The sequence below is a fragment of the Ipomoea triloba genome, chromosome 3, assembly GCF_003576645.1.
Source record: "Ipomoea triloba cultivar NCNSP0323 chromosome 3, ASM357664v1".
In the NCBI taxonomy this organism is placed as follows: Eukaryota; Viridiplantae; Streptophyta; class Magnoliopsida; order Solanales; family Convolvulaceae; genus Ipomoea; species Ipomoea triloba.
Genome location: NC_044918.1, coordinates 13,855,690 through 13,874,498, shown reverse-complemented (window position 1 = coordinate 13,874,498; position 18,809 = coordinate 13,855,690). Strand labels below are relative to the sequence as shown.

The window sequence follows — 18,809 nt, the reverse complement described above, 5'->3', positions numbered from 1 at the left end:
GTACATAATATGTTAAATGCATACACATAATATGTTAATATATTACGTGTCTACAATCAACATATTCTGTACTTGTAATTAACCGTTTATGTGATCATAGTTACCATTTTATATCTTCACAGACACATAAATAATTAATTATAAGTACAAAATATGTTAACGCTATACACATAATTCTGAAAATATAATTTCCCAACAATGTTGGATAAACCCTCCACCACACACCCCCACCTAAAGTGTATTGGATACGACAAACACATTTACCCTATTGGCCTCAAAATTTGACCCAATTCTAAAGATCCAACATTAAGCCCTAGCCTGGCATCCTGCTTGATTCATTATATATACATATATATTTTTTCCGAAGCATTATATATGTAAGCGAAATGTGTTGTTAGTTCTTACCATATAGTCATATGTTAGTCATTCATAGTTGACAACTTTGTCGGAAACCCATGGCTAGCTCTCGTTTAACCCCCGCTTATGATCTTGAAAATGCGGCGGCCGCGGCCGTGTACACTCCCCTGCCGGAGCAACCCCATTCCGCCGGAGTTGAGATCCGTGACCGGAAACCCTTCAAGATCATCTCCGGCATTATCCTCTCCTCACTTTTCCTGCTCGCTTTAATCCTCGTGGCGGTAAATTACCAAGCACCCCCATCTCACGCGCCGCCGCTTAGCAGCGGCGGCGACAATTCTCAGCAGGCGGCTGTAATCCCGCCGTCCAGAGGGGTGTCTCAGGGCGTTTCCGAGAAGGCATTCCGGGGAGGCTCCGGCGCCGGCAATGGAGTCTCGTTTGCTTGGAGTAATCTCATGCTGAGTTGGCAACGAACGAGTTACCATTTTCAACCTGTGAAGAATTGGATGAATGGTAAGTAATTAATACTGCAAAAATCTGTCTACTCTTTTTTTTTTTTTTTTTTTCTTTTTTGCTTTGTTAAAGACATTTTATTTATCGGAGTTTTTCCTGTTGATTCTCATGGCTGCTGTTTGGGAATAATTGGGATTCTGATCGTCGTTTTCTGCTAAAGATCCTAATGGTACGTTTGACTGCATCCTCTGTTTCCTTTTAATCATTCTAATTATTTCTACACATTCTTAACATGCGCTAATGCAAACGTCTCTAGATCTTGTCGCTGCAGTTTAATACTCCCTTTTTTTTTTGGTAATTATTAAGCGTTTTTAGAAATAAATATGCATTTTTTAGTATAGTAATAATCAATCACAAAAAAAATAAGAAAGATTAATTATTTAAACAAAATGAGTGGGGTTGATTAGATAGAATATAATTTTTGTATATATATATTTTAGTGTGTTTTATTTTTGTTATATGATTTTTGATCTAGATATTACACTTTCAAATAGTAGATGTGAATTTCTCTTTCTCCTTGGAATATATGCTAGGAATAGCTTAGGGTAGGACGGTGGATGAGTTAGTTAGTTAATTTATTAACTTAATTTTGATTTTTTTTGTTCCTAAAAATATGTGGACTTTACGCATCTCTGATCTGGATTAGGTAATAAAAAAATAAGATAAGAAAGTGCCAAGTATTGAATATTCCATTATTCTTGGACAGGGCCCACCTCTAGATCCAATGGTTCACTAGTTGCCACAATTATGTGATTATGTCGCCATTCATTTTCTTTTAATATTAAATACATTTTATAACCTAATGTTTTTTATTTAAAACATGTAACCTCCTTTGCTTAATTTTACCTTAATTACCTCGTGCAAAAGATATAATTTATCTTTAAAAATTTAGAGACTTGTTTGTTGTATATACTTTCTATATATATTATGTGTGATTAACATTAGACTTTACAATATTCAATATAATCAAATATATTATACTGTTACAATGTAATATCTGTTTATGATTACTATCTCAACCTACTGAAATACAAATAGTCAATATTGTCTTTATTGTAGCTTAAACTCATGATCTCTTATTTGAGAGAGTCACTTCGTGTCACTATACTATAAAGTCATGACCAGATATTAAAGTACTTTAGAAATACATTTATATGTTGAAAATTTATGTGACAACTTTCATAAGTGGTGACCCATGTTGCCCAATAAGTAATAAGCTGAATTGGTACGTCAAGCACGAGTGGTGTAGATGATATAATGATTATTAAGACAAAAACAGTTTGACAAAGACATTGTAACATGGACTACACGTGGCATGTACAGGTCCATTGTACTACAAAGGATGGTACCACCTTTTCTACCAATACAATCCAGATTCCGCTGTTTGGGGAAACATCACGTGGGGCCACGCCGTTTCAACGGACCTGATTAATTGGCTCCACCTACCATTCGCCATGGTTCCAGATCAATGGTACGACGTTAACGGCGTCTGGACCGGATCCGCCACCCTCCTTCCCGACGGTCGGATCGTGATGCTCTACACCGGCGACACCGATAACTATGTTCAGGTCCAGAATCTTGCGTTTCCGGCCAACTTGTCGGATCCTCTGCTCGTTGACTGGGTCAAATATCCGAATAATCCGGTGATTTACCCGCCGCCGGGGATAGGTGTCAAGGACTTTAGGGACCCCACCACTGCGTGGACAGCTGGCAGTCAAAACGGTCAATGGTTAGTTACAATAGGGTCCAAGGTGGGTAAAACCGGTATTTCACTTGTTTATGAAACCACCAATTTCACCACCTTTAAGCTCTTGGATGGAGTCTTGCATGCGGTTCCGGGTACGGGTATGTGGGAATGCGTGGACTTGTATCCGGTCTCAACTACCGGGGAAAACGGGCTTGACACGTCAGTTAACGGGCTGGGCGTCAAGCACGTGTTGAAAGCTAGTTTGGATGACGATAAACACGATTACTATGCACTTGGAACATATGACCCGACGAAAAACAAGTGGACACCGGATAATCCAGATTTGGATGTGGGTATCGGATTGAGACTTGATTATGGGAAGTACTATGCATCCAAGACGTTTTATGATCAGAATAAACAGAGAAGAATTTTGTGGGGATGGATTGGTGAAACTGATTTAGAAGCTGTTGATCTCATGAAAGGTTGGGCATCTCTTCAGGTATGATTAATTCTAAAACACTAATTAATACTGATAGATATCTTAAATTGTAACATTGTATTGATAACAACACACGGCTATAACTCTATAATGTGACAGTAACAATTATAACCTGAAAATATACATGATTATATCTGATGCAAAATATCCATCCCATCCCAGGCGATTCCTAGGACAATAGTTTTCGACAAGAAGACTGGGACAAACGTGCTTCAATGGCCGGTTGAAGAAGTGGAAAGCTTGAGATCAGGGGATCCTATAACTGCAGAGGCGAATCTTGAGCCGGGATCTGTGGTGCCAATCCATGTTTCGGAGGGAACACAGTTAGACATAACTGCTTCATTTGAAGTGGACGAAACCCTGCTTGAAACAACGATGGAATCCCATGATGCCGACTACGACTGCAGTAATAGCGGCGGGGCCGTTACGCGGGGCAGTTTGGGACCGTTCGGGCTTCTGGTTGTCGCCGATGAAAAACTTTCTGAGTTGACGCCTGTCTACTTCTACATTGCTAAAGGGGCCGACGGGAAGGCAAAGACTCATTTCTGCGCCGACCAGACGAGGTATATATGCATGCTTCTAAACCTTAGCTTATTCATGTCGGAAATTAAAGATTACTATGTTGTCCGGAATATGTGACATGATGAACAATTTGTTGCATTGTCGTGTATCTGTTGCAGATCATCCATGGCTTCCGGGGTTGAAAAGGAAGTATATGGTAGCGCAGTGCCGGTTCTTGATGGTGAAAACTACTCTGCTAGGATACTGGTATGTGATCCCTTCTTTCATTATATTCAATGCAATAGATTCAAGTTTAGCCCGTCAGCCCGTAACACACGGGTTAGGTTCGGACTTTCCCAACCCGTGTGAAGAACGGGCCGGCCTGTCTCGTTTTTCACCAATTCGTGACGGGCTAGTCCAGCGACTAGTCCAGATTGACAGCTCTATCTAGATAGGGTGTCAAGTTGGTCAAAGTCCATGGATTGATCTTGAACCACTCTAGATTGCCACAGGGGATCCTTATTGACACTATAGTGTGGCAATGAAAATTCATTAGGGTTTTAAATGTATACTATACTAATCGTTGAAAAACACCATTAATGTCGCAGATTGATCATTCAATAGTAGAGAGTTTTGCTCAAGGAGGAAGAACGGTGATCACATCAAGAATTTATCCAACAAAAGCCATTTTTGGAGCAGCAAAAGTTTTCCTTTTCAACAATGCTACTAAAGCTACTGTCACAGCATCGGTGAAGATGTGGCAAATGAATTCAGCCGATATTAAACGATTCCCCATGGATGAGTTGTAGTTCCATGAAAAAATTTGTTGTATTTTAGTTTGTATGTCGTTTTGATTTCATCAATTTAAGGTTTAAAATAGAGAGATATGAAGTGATTATATGGGGGAAATAGAATTTATGCAGATAATGTTTGTATGTAAAATCTGTTTATTGCTATTTTTGAATCAAAATGATGAGTTTACAAGTATAACCCAATGGGCTTCTTTAACGTTACTATCTTGCTAAAAGAATGGACTAAGTGTTAATTTCAATTCGAATTGGAATTGTCTAAGGTCAATTAGTAACAAAATACATGTGATGGGATATTGATAATGGGCTTAGTAATTCGTATAGTCCAAATATCTCAAATAACTTAAACCAAAGTCAAAACATAATGGCAAATTATACTTGTAGACCCTGGTCCAAAATAATTTTCAGATTCTGTATATGCAGTCGACACATTTTGTACTTGTAGATATCATATTATATATTAGCAATTATCAAGTTATTTGTTTATATGTACAAAAACTAATAACGGTAAATACAGAATGTGTCAACTAAAAATACATAATTTTTGTATTAGCGTCCACAATACAATATAAACCATGCTCCATGATACAACAATTGAAACATAGTAGGGGAAAGGAGCATGAGCGATGAGATAAGAATGACGAGGCCAGGTCACGTTGGACTTGTGACCGTTGGAAGCAAACAAAAAGACAAGACAGAAATTCCATTTTTATAAGTAAATTATGTTGTGTCCATCTTAATCCGTTTACATGACCTGTAAAGCCCAGATTACTGTGTCATTTTGTGATTAAAATACTCCGTAGTCACGATTATGGTTGATGGCTCGACTTTACATAGACATTTCTGGTGAAATTTTTTGTTTGTTTAATGTTTCTTTTTTGTTCTTTTAACACAACTGTTTCTTTGGGTCCTGCAATTAGATCCTTCTCTATGCTGCATCATGTGTTAGTTATCACGCATTTCATGTTTAATTTACTTCTTAATGGTAACTATGTAATCGGGATTGGGTTAACCTAGCTAGTTAATTTAACGGAGTTAATGTGAGTTATATCGGGTTACTTAATAAGCCAATATTGTCATGATTAGTATTACAAATATGTGTTTTTGAAGTTATTATTTGTCTTATATATTGAATTAAACTTATTAGGACATGTTGCAAGTCATTTAATTGTTTGTCCAGATTTAAACTTGTAAATTAAATATCAAGTTTTTATAGAATTATCTTAAAAAGTCTCAATGAAAATGAAAGTTAATATTTTAAAAATAGTAGGATAGCTATAATTTCGTGCTATTTGCATATAGCACAAAATTATTGTTGGAAAACATCATTGCAAGAATGGCACTCATGCATAGACATGTGTAGGAACAAATTATTGTTGTTTAAAAGCATTGTTTTTTTGAAATCATTTCATCGCTAAAAAGATACCTGCTTTCATGCATTCATCACCGGAAAATTTGTCCAATTATTCTACAAATAAATACATATGAATGTGATAGTATATGCGTATTTACGTAACGAGTATTTCTAACATAAATTATTATTATTATTATTATTATATAATAACATGAATCAAAATTTTAAAACGGAAAGGACTAGCCTAGTGGATGACAATCTTTTTGAAAACAAAGAATCAATGTTCATACAATCGGTTTGATCCTGTTGCCACGCATTTGGAATGGTAATAATGTCTCATCACACTACATACTAATTGGCATATCATAAGTTATTATTATAAAATAAAATGTGATTTGTGTATGTTTTTTTTTATTAATTCATATAATATAATCCATATATCAAATCAAAGTGAGAAAATCCGGCATTAATCATGTAAAGTTAGCTAATGGCGCATTGGCGCCTCAATCACTCTTATTAATTTATATTATTATTCATTCAACGAGGAGCCTGACCACCTTAAACAATTCTTTCGCCAACCCCACATTGTTCATTCTCACGGTCGGAGCCCAATAACAGAAGTGCAAACTTCTTTGCATTTGTTTGTGTGTGTGCCCCTCTCTCTCTCTCTCTCCCTCTCTCTCTCTCTATATATATATATACTAATCCAATACTTCCACTATCCTTAAAAGAAAATCTAGTTTAAAAAATGTTTAACGGAATTTCAATCAAGTCGGTCAAATAATTATTTTGATAATTACAAAATTTTGAATGTTCAATGAGAGATACATATATTGATCTTTTTAATTTGAACCAATTAGTTATGAATAGCCTATGTTGGGTTAGTTTCTTATGGTCCATTGCTAATCTCGAAGTAGAGCTTTCATATAAATTTAACATTTTAAAATTTTTTATCTTACAAATATATTAGTAATTTGCTTACCATTTGTCTCAAACATTACATTAAAAAAAACTTGTATATATATATATATATATATATATATATATATATATATATAATTAAAAACGATAGTGTAATAAAATAATATAAATGTAATTTCCGTTTTATATTTGAATTTGAAAGTTATTTTTATCATTAAAGTAACTTAACAGTAAACTCCATCATTAAATTACTTAACCCAACGGGGTAGCTCAAGTGGCAAGTGAGCTCTCTTTGTGGGGAGGAATTTCGGGAGAACCTTGGTAAAATTTACCAAAAAAAAACATCATTAAATTACTTTACATATTTTATTTTAGTTTTCATATTTATTACCAAGTATTTAAAATTATTTTTTTTGAAAAACAAATATAAAGAACACTTTGTCAATTTTTTGAGGGGCCCTCAATGGGTGGTTGGGGTCTTTGAGGGAATGGGGCCAGTGGGCCCCTCAACTCACATTTCAAGGAGTCGTTTAGCCTAAAAATGCAACGCCCTTGTTAAGTGTGAAACCATTGACTGCTTCATCTTCAAACCGTTACTTTCAATTTTTGGTTTACAGGCAATAACCTGTTGCCTTCTTGCCCATTGTTATATATATATTTGAAAAATCTCATGTTTTTTTCTTAAATATCTATTTATTATTATTCTCACACTACATAAAAGATTGATATTTTGTGAGATGAGATTAATAGAGTTGAATGTCGTGGACTCGTTTTCTCCTAACGACGTCTCGTGCGGCTTTAACGATGAGTAGGCAATAAGTTAGTGCGGCTTTAACGATGAGTAGGCAATAAGTTAAAGGAAATACTTAGTTTTGTAGGGAACTAATATTATTTTTACACGATTCTTCACTTGGATGGTTTGTTCGATTCTTTACAAATGAGCCCATGAGGGGTATTTATACCATTCCACATCCTCAATGGACGGTGGAAATTTACCTAATTCTACGGCTAATATTTATTCTCTATAATCCTCCATAACTCTTTTTACACACTTGAGGATTCTATAATATTATAAAATGTTCTATATATCTTTACTACTCCTAGAGTTATGTATATGGTTCTAGATCATTCTAACAAACATGAGAAGTTATGTACAACTCCTTGAAAAGTCCGGAAGGATGTAGCAAACATCGGTAAAGTGTCCCACGCGTCTCAAAAAATTGTAGGAAAGTGCCCCGCGCATTACATAAATCTTTGTTACATACACATAAGTTTCAACTCTTAAACTCGTGGTTAAGTGATTAAATTCCTTGCATTTTAACTAATATCTTTTGGTAATATTCATTAGTTTTTAGTTTAAGATTAATTTGTAAACTCAAATTTAATTGTAAACTATCAGAATATATTAAATTATTAAATAATCTCTAAACTTTTATTTTATACATTAACTTGTTTTTTTTTTTTGTTAATATTATGAGGTGAAATAGTTGAATGTTTGAATATTATAATTTATAGAAAAGTTTATCTGTGTCTATCGTAATTGTACCCAAGGTAATTTGTACCATAGACAATTTTTTGATTTAGAAAATATATACTGTCGCTACCCCAATGTATATTTTGGAAAAGAATTGTCTAAATTACTTATAGTTGATCCACTTAATAAAAAAATGTTAACAGTTAATTTCTCCACTGGGCTTTGAACCTGTAACTTCCTAATTTGAAGAGTTACATTACAGAGATGCTATTACCCTACAAGCTATTTGGCAATTATCTTATTAATTTGGTTGGGATTGCCTGTTATAGTTATTTTATTTATTTATTTTTATTTTTTTGTAATAAAAAGGAGTTTTTGGAATTTTGAAATTTGGTTATGGGCAAACCGGACGAAGCAGTAAACGGTTAAATGAGCGCACATTACGCTACGCCTATTTAGAAGAGCGAAGTGCGAATTTCGGGAAAAGACCTTTTGCTTGCCCACACAGTCCTCCTCTCCTTTTCGTTTGCTCCTTCTCGGAGAACCACCGCGGCGTTATGTAAAACAGCTCATCAAATCTCTGTTGCAACGATTTCATCAATGGCTCTGCTAAGTGCTCTCCGTCGGGCTTGCATTTGTAATGCTTTGATCTTCTTCACTGTCTGTTTCGCCGGCGACAGATTCGTCAACTTCGAGTTGGAGTACACCTATGTCACCAAATCTCCACTCGGTGTTCCTCAGCAGGTAATGATAATATGTGCCCAGAAGTGGAGAAGGAATTAGAGCCCGGTTTTCTCAGTAGTTGAACTGTTCCTGTGGTTATTCGTGTAATGCGGAGTAAATTGGATAGAAAGTTACACTTTTTCTGCTGATTTTTACTTCTTCTTTGAAGTACAATAGGAATTTATGGATGTTTTAATGACCCAGTGCTGGTTTTGGACCATTTATGGAAAATACATCTTTTTTGATTTTTGGGTTCTGCTCTTTATTGGATTTGTACTGTGTATTTTCTCTCTCCTTTTCCTTTTAAGAATGTGTTAAATTGGGAGTCTATTCTGTGTTTTTTAGTGTTAGGCTTTATTTCCATGTAGTCTTGCAGTTGAATGGAAGTGCTTTAATTTTACTTTGTTACCATTTCATGGGTTGTGTTTGAATTAGGATGTGTGAATGTATTTCTAGTGAAGCAGTAAGATGAGTTCACCATTGGTTATCATTTGAATCAGGTTATTGCAGTAAATGGGCAATTTCCAGGTCCTGTTTTGAATGTTACAACTAATGACAATGTTGTGGTTAGTGTGAGGAATAGGCTGGATGAAGATCTTCTGGTTACCTGGTATGTTTAATGAATTATGGTTTTGGAAGATAAGAGAAACTAAAGGGGAAAGGGGAAAGGGGAGGAATGTGACTGGAATATGTTATCTTTGCTTACTTGTGTGGAACTGGTTTACAGGCCAGGAATTCATATGTGGCGCTCTTCGTGGCAAGATGGTGTTCAGGGAACAAATTGTCCTATCCACGCGAAGTGGAACTGGACCTATCAGTTTCAGGTCAAGGACCAGATTGGAAGCTTTTTCTATTTTCCTTCTTTGCTAATGCAGAGAGCATCTGGTGGCTTTGGTTCTTTTATTATCACTAACCGCCCTGTTATCAGTCTTCCTTTTGGCTTTCCTGATGGAGATATAGTCGTGCTCATCGGTGACTGGTATACCAAAAGTCACAAGGTTGGTATAAGTTGTAAGCTTCCATTTTCTGTTCAAATATTGATATGTTTGGGTCCAGTGTGTTTGGTGTTTAGTTTCTAAATCTAACTGAACCTTAGGCTCTGCGTGAGGACCTTGATAATGGTAAAGAATTGGGGATGCCAGATGGGGTACTTATCAATGGTAAAGGACCCTACAGATACAATTCTTCACTTGTTCCAGATGGCATCGATCATGAAACAATTAATGTCGATCCAGGTGCATCATACGCAAACATTTTCTTGTTTAATTTTATAATTGTTGTCAAACTATGCTTCTCTTTCCTTGTGTGTCATTGTCATTATCTTGACCAGGTGGTATCGAATACTGCAGGCAAAACTTATCGGGTTCGGGTGCACAATGTTGGAGCCTCGACTTGTTTGAACTTTAGGATTCAGAACCATAATTTGCTTTTAGCGGAAACAGAGGGAACGTATACTTCTCAGCAGAATTATACTAGCGTAGATATCCATGTTGGGCAATCCTACACTTTTTTGGTAACAATGGATCAGAATGCAAGTAGCGATTACTATGTTGTAGCAAGTCCTAGGCTCGTAAATCAATCGCTTTGGGAAAAAGTAACTGGTGTTGCCGTTTTGCACTATTCAAACTCAAAAGGAAAAGCAAGTGGCCCTCTCCCGGATCCTCCTAATGATGTGTACGACACATCCTATGTGATAAATCAAGCGTTGTCCATCAGGTTAGAAATGGATTTCTTTTGGCCAGTTTTAAACATCCTTTAATTTATTTTCCTTTCTGTTATACTGTGAAATGAGTTAATACATCTCAGGGACACTATTTTCTTAGAAGAATTTTGGTATTGATTTCTGCTGTTTAATGAAATGGTTTTAGGCAAAATGTATCTGCTAGTGGAGCTCGTCCAAATCCTCAGGGATCTTTCCACTATGGCTCTGTTAATGTGACTGATGTTTACATTCTAAAGAGTGTCCCACCAGTGACCATTGACAGAAAACGGCGAGCTACATATAATGGGATATCCTTTGTTTATCCCGATACTCCCGTGAGGCTTTCTGATATATATCATGTGCCAGGTGACTACAAACTTGATTTTCCAAATAAGCCAATGAACAGACCACCTAAGATGGACAAATCACTTATCAATGGTACATACAAGGGATTCATAGAAATCGTATTGCAGAACAATGATACAGTTGTGCAGAGCTTTCACATGGATGGTTATTCATTCTTCGTGGTCGGGTATAACTCTTTACTAAAGTATGCTTATTACGAATTCCCGATTCTGGTTATATATGTATTGGTTTAATTATCTATGTCATGCAGGATGGGCTATGGAGAATGGACAGAGAACAATAGGGGCTCGTATAATAGATGGGATGCAATATCCCGCTGTACTACTCAGGTTTGTTTTCGTTCCCGAAATACAGAAGCTAGATTTGCATTTTGTTTCTCTTAATGACTTAATCGCAACATTGTTTAATCACATCATATTGTTTAGCGACTATATAACTTTCCCTTAGAATATAACCGCGCTATCAATCATTAGGTTTTTGCTGGAGGCTGGACAGCAATCTTGATATCTCTTGACAATGTTGGTGTGTGGAACCTTAGAACAGAAAACCTGGACAGATGGTATTTAGGGCAAGAAACTTATATGAGAATTATCAACCCCGAAGATACTAGCAATAAAACAGAAAACCCTGTGCCGGATAATGTTCTTTACTGTGGTGCCCTTGCCTCAATGCAGAAGTATTAACCTTTTTCTTCTCTTTCTCTATATATATATGTGTGTGTGTTTTTGTGTGTGTTATTAGACCATTAACTTGTTATTCATATATGCATTTCAGGCAACAAAAAACATCATCTGCAGATGTCCATGGAAGCTTGAACCTAATGCTATCATTGATGTTGCTACTTGCTGCTATCATTTACAATTTACATTAACATTGAATGTTGTGGAAATATGGCCTTTTTTTGGTGATGTGGGTAGAGGGGGGAGGGGATGGTTTGAGTCATTTGATTTGCTGTTTTGCCTTAAAAAAGTTTTCATTTGCATCATTTACATAGGAATGTTGTCTATTACAAATTCTCTTTTAGCATTTATCAATGAATGATGTAATTTTATCTAGTCTATGAAAGCTCTATCCTTAAATGATATATATATATACATGTATGTTCAGAGGTCAGAACTGAATGGCACATTAGTATCCGGCAGCCATGAATTGCCATCAATAAAATTTTCCACGGAGAACTGTTCAGCTTCTTGTGGTGTAATCACTTGGCGGGCACTACTCCAATCCACCCGGTCCACCATGGAAGAGCCGGGGCCGGTGTTCTCATACTCTGCATAGTATATTTTATCCTTAAAAATTTCATCCTTTCCCGCCCACCATAGCCACCCTTCAGGATCTATCAAAGAATCAATTTTTGATTCCATGACAACTGTTCTTGCATAGTGTCCCCACGGTCTTCCCAGGTATACTTTGACCCCTTCAAGATTCTCGCCCGGCGCGGCGGCCACGTGGGATTTCTGGATTACGATTCCCGTTTGTTCATCTGGGCCTTCGCGCTTTGAGGCTGTGATTACGGCCTGCTTGCCCTTTGGGGTTCTGACGTATATGTGGCAGTCTTGGAAGACGGCCATGGCGTTTCCGAAGATGAAGTCGACGGTGCCGTAGACGTCGCATTTCTTGTAGAATTGTCGGCCGGAGTGGACGTAGAGTGTGTCTTGGTACCCCTCGAATGAACAGCTGTAGAAGGCCGCCTTGTCGCCGCTCACCCGCAGCGCCGCCGCCTGATTCCCATCCAAGCCGGCGGTGTTCCGGAATGTAATGCCGCGAGCTATAAACCCGTCAGCTTCAACAGCTGAAAAAACAGGAACATGATTTTCAAAACCTTAATAAACGAACATTAGGATTTAGAAAATTTTAACAAACGAACAATCTATGTTGGTTCGTTAATAGCGTACTCAAGGGTATGCCTGAGTGCTATTTGTACTGCTTTGACTTTTGGCCCTAATTTACCTTTAGATTTATAGGATAACAAAGAGTTATTCTATCAAGTTTTTGTACACAATTTATCACCGAAACATAAATTATGCTACTCATGAGTATGAAAACAGTTCATGGGATTCAGAATATAGTTCAGTGAAATTGAAAAATTGGGTTATAAAAAAAAAAGAAAAAAAAGAACACACACAAAAATTTGCTTACCAACAGGTGCAGTGTCGAAGGTGCTTAAGTTATTGCCACCAACACTAAGCTCGCCGGTGATAATAGTCCTCTCCTTTCCATCTCCGAGCAGCATGAGATTCGGAAGCCTTTCGTCGATAATGATATTCTCGTGGTAAACTCCCGGTTTTATTTTTATAACAAACCTCTTGTCGTCTGTCCTCGTCTGAACCGCCGTCGCAATAGCCTCCGTAATGGTGGGGATATTTGTCGCCGCCGGGCCAACCACAAGGTCCAGCGACGGGTCTTCGGCCATCAGCCGCCGTGGCATGCTGCCGGCGTCGGTGCGGCACGGGGCTAGTAGCGTCCAAGATACGAGGAACAACAAAAATCGAAATCCTAGGTTTTTCAGCTCCATAGTTTTGTTGATGATAATCTGCAGCTATCTTAGTCGGTCAACTTATTTTGCATGCATGTAATGCAGGGTACTGTGTATGCAATTTATGAGGGTGTAGATTTAACGCTTTTTATTTAATTCTAAGTGTATTCATTTGAACCTTTATATCAAATGAAACTGCTCATGCACATTTACTTTGGTTTAAGGAGATGTATATATTTATTCTACCTGGAAGTTGTAAACGCCGATGGTGCAAGCAAATCTAGGCTAAGGGAGTAAGGGCAGGTGGCTTTATGATTTTGGACAGTAAACGATTGGCTAATACTATGTTAATAAAAACGAGTGCCAAAGAATATATAGAGAGAATGAGTATATTATTGTGGGAATGTTGGATTTGTTGTACCCCTTAGGAGGGTATATTTATTTACACTTGAATCCTTATTACAATAGAAATAGGAAGAACAATAATCCAGGTTGTTAGTCATAAAATGAAACGGATAAAGAAAACTGGTTCCTAAGTTGCTTCACATTGGGAATCTGATTATTTGATTCCTAAGTTTCTTCACACTGGGAATCAGTTGATTCCCAAGTTAGGAAGCCCAATCCAAGTTGTGGCTACTACGCACTAGTACCCTATCAATCAATTGTATTTACACAACGTAGAGATAATATAATGAAATAGTTAGGGATACGATCAGTCTAGTATTTGGCCTTAGTCGAAGCTCGGTATGAATCATTATCTATACATAGTATCTGCTTAACATAACAGTGATGCCATCAAACCACAAGGTACTTGGCCAATGGACACGTTTTCTCTTCATTCTCAAAGCAATGATAGCACCTTATTTTCCAAGCTAAGTCATTTTAAAGCTTTTCACTTTGTTTTCCGATCAGTTGTGTTGGCCATCTATCAATTGCTTTGGTCGTAAAACCAACCAACAACATGTACAATAATAAATTAGTATAAGTTGAGATGCCAGTTATTAGTTATGAGCAATTTATATGATCATCAAGTGGTATGACTTATGGTGATACTTTACGATTGGTAAATTGTATATCAACTAGTCAAGAGGTGTGAATGTGTGATAGTATACTGCGACGACTATGATAGTCCGTGTATGAATGTTACGTTAGTAAGTGTAAGTTAGCTTGATAACTATATATATAGGTTTAATCGAACTGGCTCATACTCTCAAATCTTAAAACGGCATTGACAAATTCATTAATTGCTTGAGTTAAACACCAATAGAGGATGTATTAATTCTTCTCAAGAATTGAATGTCATAACAGCATGACATGTAAAATCCAACTAAATATGAAACCAAAAATCCACAAGAAATAAATTAAACACAATCCGATGATCACAAGCCGGCAGTAAACGGGACGCCGGTGGAAGGCAACCAAGTCCGGCCGGCAATAAGGCTGGAAACAGTAAACCTCGACGCAACATTCCGGCTAGTAATAACATGGTACCCCGCCCACTTCACCCTTAACCTCGTCGAAGCTCCGGGCCCGAAATTCCGGTACTCCCCGTAGTACAACGTGCTCAAAGCGAAATCGGAGTTTTGCCACCTCAGCCACCCCTGCGGGTTCACAAGCCGGTCTATGTAACTCTTTAGGACCACCGTTTGCGAGTATTGCTGCCACGGACGGCCGAGGTACGTTTGATAAAAACGCGCCACCGGCTCGAGGTCCGGCGCCGCCCGGATTTGGGAATTGTGGATGGAAATTCCGGTGTTTTGAAACGGGTCGCCCCGGCCCTGGGCGGTGACGACGTTGATTTGGCCCCACAGCGGTTTTCTGACGTAGATTAGGCAGTTTTGGAACACCGCCGCGGCGTTGCCGAAGATGAAGTCTATGGTCCCGTAGATGTAACATGATTTGTAGAACTGTCGCTGGGCGAGTACGAAGAGCGTGTCTTGGTAGCCCTCGAAGCCGCAGCTGTAGAAGACGGAGAGATCGGAGGCTGATCGGAGCGCCACCGCCTGTCCCTTCCCTGGACCCGCCGTGTTCCGGAACGTTATGCCACGGGCAATGAATCCTGGGCCGTCAACCCCTGATCAACTCAAAAGAAAATTATTAGCGCATTAAACTTTGATCAGAGTGACCTATTAACATTTTTGTTTAAACCGATCAAATATAATTTAGATTAATTTTTTTTACTAACATGAGAGCCATAAGTAAATTTACCTAATGTATACAGTTGATATGTGATACTGATTGAGAATTTTTCTTATCACTTAAAAAAGTAATAAAATTATTCTTATTATATGTTGATTAATTATTCATTTATCAAACACGAATTGAAATGTCGAAATAAATAAAATAAGATGAAAAAGAATTGTTTCACGTGGTATGATATTAATGTACGTAAAAGCTTAGCGTTGACCTTCTAATTTTTTCTTAATTACGCTGATGGAATCTTGCCTCACTTTCCGCTACCTCCATCTGACAAAAACTTAAATACCTATTTTAGTATTTATCAAGGAATTCGAAAATGTTCTTTCCATAATTTTATTTTACTTATTTATAATAAGCTTTACATATCATTTAAATCTTTTTCCCCCCAAAACATAAACAGGATAACAAAAAAAATAAAAATTATGTACTGATTGAATGACTTAGTCTGCTCTAAGATTTGAAGTGGGATTTTTATGTGTTTTTAGACCCTTCCCATGACATTTGTGTCAGTAAGCACTTTTAAGCCCATAACATATTAGACTAATTAATATTTGTACTGACTGATTATTAAGGACAAAATACTGGTCAAATTAATTTTCTATAGGCGAGGGGCTCGAATTCCCAACCTCTACGATCACCAACCAAGCTGGTTTGGCCCAGTATTGTTTAATGCTTAAGTTTTACACTAATTTGGATGTATTTTTAAGAATAAAAAAGAATGGATCGTCCATGCATGGAGAGATGGGATGATTAAATAAGGCCATACCAAAAGTTGCGCTGCTGTAAGTGGTGTACCCACCGCCGACGCTACGTGCGCCGGTGATGATAGTGTATCTCAGGCCATCGCCGACCAGCATGATTCCACTCATCTTACTGCTTATGATCACATTTTCTCTATAAACGCCTCGCTTGATATAGATAACAATCCTTTCATTCCCCCTTCGTCTCGACGTTGCCTGATTTATTGCAGCCTGAATGGACCGAAAATCGCCTCTTCCCTTCTTGGAAACTACGTACTTTGCCTGTGACGCCACCGATGAACTCTGCAATAGCCGCCGTTCGCCGGCGGATATCCAGATCGGGAATTCGTCGTCGTCCGTGGCGGTTGAGTTGTGTTCGTCTATCAAAACTCCGTTGACCGCCAGGCAGTTGCTGATGAGCTCCGAGACGTTGCTGGAAACGATGGGTTCAATGACGCCGGAAACGTTGAGCTCGACGGCGCCGGCGCGGCACGTCTCGATGTTGGTCAGGGCGGTGCTGAGCCACGTCTGGGCATCGACGTCGGCGCAAAAAGTCTGATTAGTCCTGTTTGATAAATGACTGTTAGCTGATTGGATTAGAGAATATAAAGAGTTAATAAAATAGCTGATTGTAAAAAGATGTTTTGATAAATTAACTGTTAGTTGATAGTTGTTTGATATAATTTCTTTTTCAAATATTAACTTTTTAACTAAATTTAATAGCTAATAATAGTCAAATAAATTAAAATTGACTGATAAGTTAAGTATTTTTACCAATCAGGGCCATTATCTTTAACGCCGTCGAGTGTCCGGTTGAGTTGAAGAACGGTGTTGGCAATGAGCTTATCGCAGTCCATCCAAACCCTCTTCTTTCTTTTGCCACGGCAGTTGCTGCCGTGACTCTTCGCCGTGTTCTGGGCGTGGATGGCTCTTTCCAGGGCGACTCCGACAGTCATTGTGCGGAAATCCGACCGGCATTTCGGCCTGACGTTATTGTAACCGGCGTGCGCCATGTAAAACTTGCAGGTTTCCGGATGAGGTGTGGCGGCGCACCACCAATCAATATCTCCTCCGCCTTCCACCGCCGCTTCTTCATTCGAGTACGCGGATTGTGGTAACAAGAAAGAGATGATGAGTAAAGAAATGAAAATGAATCTTAACATTGATGAACTTTAATTTGGTGTTGTTATGCAACAAAGCCAACAATGATGTGGTATATATATATATTTGTGGACATCGAGGTTCTAGTGCGTACTAACTAATATAGGGTTTTTGTTTTTGTTTTATTTTTATATTGGGTAACACTTCAGATCATCTCACGGTCTAAATCCGCAAGACGGGTCAAGTCTTGATTAATAAGTCCGATCTTTGACCTTAATAATCAAATATCCCATCCGTCTCACGGATTTAGATACGTGAGACAGTCTCACATAAGTTTTTATTATTTTTTATATTTTTGTGTGATTAGAAAATTGAAAGTTGTTATTAGAGGTGCACACCCTTTAAATTTAGCATTGTGATCTTAACCAGTAAAATTAAAAATCAGGGTAAACTAGTGGACTAGTCTAGATTGTCCACTAATAAGACTAGAAAACTTGCAACCACTATTCGGACACCTGAGTATGTGCATTACTAGGTAACTTTGTTGTGTGATGGATTTGAATGAGAATATAATGTGTGAACAAAAATCAAACTTATAACTTTCTCGTACGAGAATCATATTCTATCCATGGAAGCGTGAGATAGGGTTTTGTTGGTTTTATATATAGTTTGACATGCGTATGAAAGTAATGAATTGTCAGCCGACAGTTGGCCTAACGTTGAAATGTGAGGAATAAATTTATCACATAATTAAGAAAATCTAAGATTATTATAGTGATAATATTGAATAATTAAGCTTGGTGTGGTTTTCCTCCATGTTAGATCCTTGTTTCGTGGATCATATCACTGACAATACACTCAATTTCAGCATAGGGGTGCATGGAGCGAGAAGCTTTAATTATTTTCATTTTCATTTTTTATTTTGTTTCCACATATTTATATTATATATTATATGGTTTTATAAAATTATATATACTCGTCTCAAATTATTTATAAAGGCACCGATACCTATGCATGAAAGCATGTCAAGCAATTATATGTATTGCTTAGTTAAGATGTACTAAGCTACGCCTTATTGTTAAAAAAATGAAAATGTTTGTATAAGCAACTTGTTAAGTGTTTTTGATTTGTAATGAGGGGATATTGTTTTGAGGAAAATCATGTTAATAATTTTAATTTGCAAAAAAGCCCGCATAGACATGCCCTCATATGGTGAATTCCTTGTTAAGCATGGAGTTATTACATATGAATATGATTTACCTCGTAAATTGGTCCATTTGACACATAATATCTAATGAGGATGTAAATAATGATAACTCAGCAGAACACAAAGGCTCTTTGCTTATTGCGCACAATGAACACCTCACTTTGAAAGGTTGCTCCCGCA

At 37.5% G+C, this 18,809-nt stretch overlaps 4 protein-coding genes across 4 annotated transcripts; 2 read left to right on the top strand and 2 right to left on the bottom strand.

The window, feature by feature from the left end:
* The first annotated feature begins 366 nt into the window (after positions 1-366).
* On the top strand, positions 367-4,547 carry LOC116012650 (acid beta-fructofuranosidase-like). Its single transcript, XM_031252273.1, has 6 exons — positions 367-870; positions 1,031-1,039; positions 2,194-3,056; positions 3,219-3,619; positions 3,737-3,824; positions 4,166-4,547. The coding sequence occupies exons 1-6, from the start codon at positions 456-458 to the stop codon at positions 4,364-4,366; spliced, it is 1,977 nt and encodes a 658-aa protein (XP_031108133.1). The 5' UTR covers positions 367-455; the 3' UTR covers positions 4,367-4,547.
* A 4,065-nt stretch (positions 4,548-8,612) lies between these two features.
* LOC116012651 (monocopper oxidase-like protein SKU5) lies at positions 8,613-11,990 on the top strand. Its single transcript, XM_031252274.1, has 9 exons — positions 8,613-8,859; positions 9,339-9,448; positions 9,566-9,836; positions 9,935-10,073; positions 10,188-10,554; positions 10,707-11,072; positions 11,157-11,235; positions 11,380-11,582; positions 11,681-11,990. The coding sequence occupies exons 1-9, from the start codon at positions 8,716-8,718 to the stop codon at positions 11,775-11,777; spliced, it is 1,776 nt and encodes a 591-aa protein (XP_031108134.1). The 5' UTR covers positions 8,613-8,715; the 3' UTR covers positions 11,778-11,990.
* A 19-nt stretch (positions 11,991-12,009) lies between these two features.
* On the bottom strand, positions 12,010-13,421 carry LOC116012938 (pectinesterase 2-like). The gene is made up of 2 exons (XM_031252605.1): positions 13,046-13,421; positions 12,010-12,728 (listed from the first exon to the last, which is right to left on the bottom strand). Exons 1-2 carry the CDS (start codon positions 13,419-13,421, stop codon positions 12,010-12,012), a joined length of 1,095 nt encoding a protein of 364 aa, XP_031108465.1.
* Positions 13,422-14,643: 1,222 nt separating this feature from the next.
* Positions 14,644-17,384, bottom strand: LOC116012145 (probable pectinesterase/pectinesterase inhibitor 33). Its single transcript, XM_031251622.1, has 3 exons — positions 17,096-17,384; positions 16,348-16,886; positions 14,644-15,456 (listed from the first exon to the last, which is right to left on the bottom strand). Exons 1-3 carry the CDS (start codon positions 17,332-17,334, stop codon positions 14,762-14,764), a joined length of 1,473 nt encoding a protein of 490 aa, XP_031107482.1. The 5' UTR covers positions 17,335-17,384; the 3' UTR covers positions 14,644-14,761.
* Between the last annotated feature and the right edge of the window lie 1,425 nt (positions 17,385-18,809).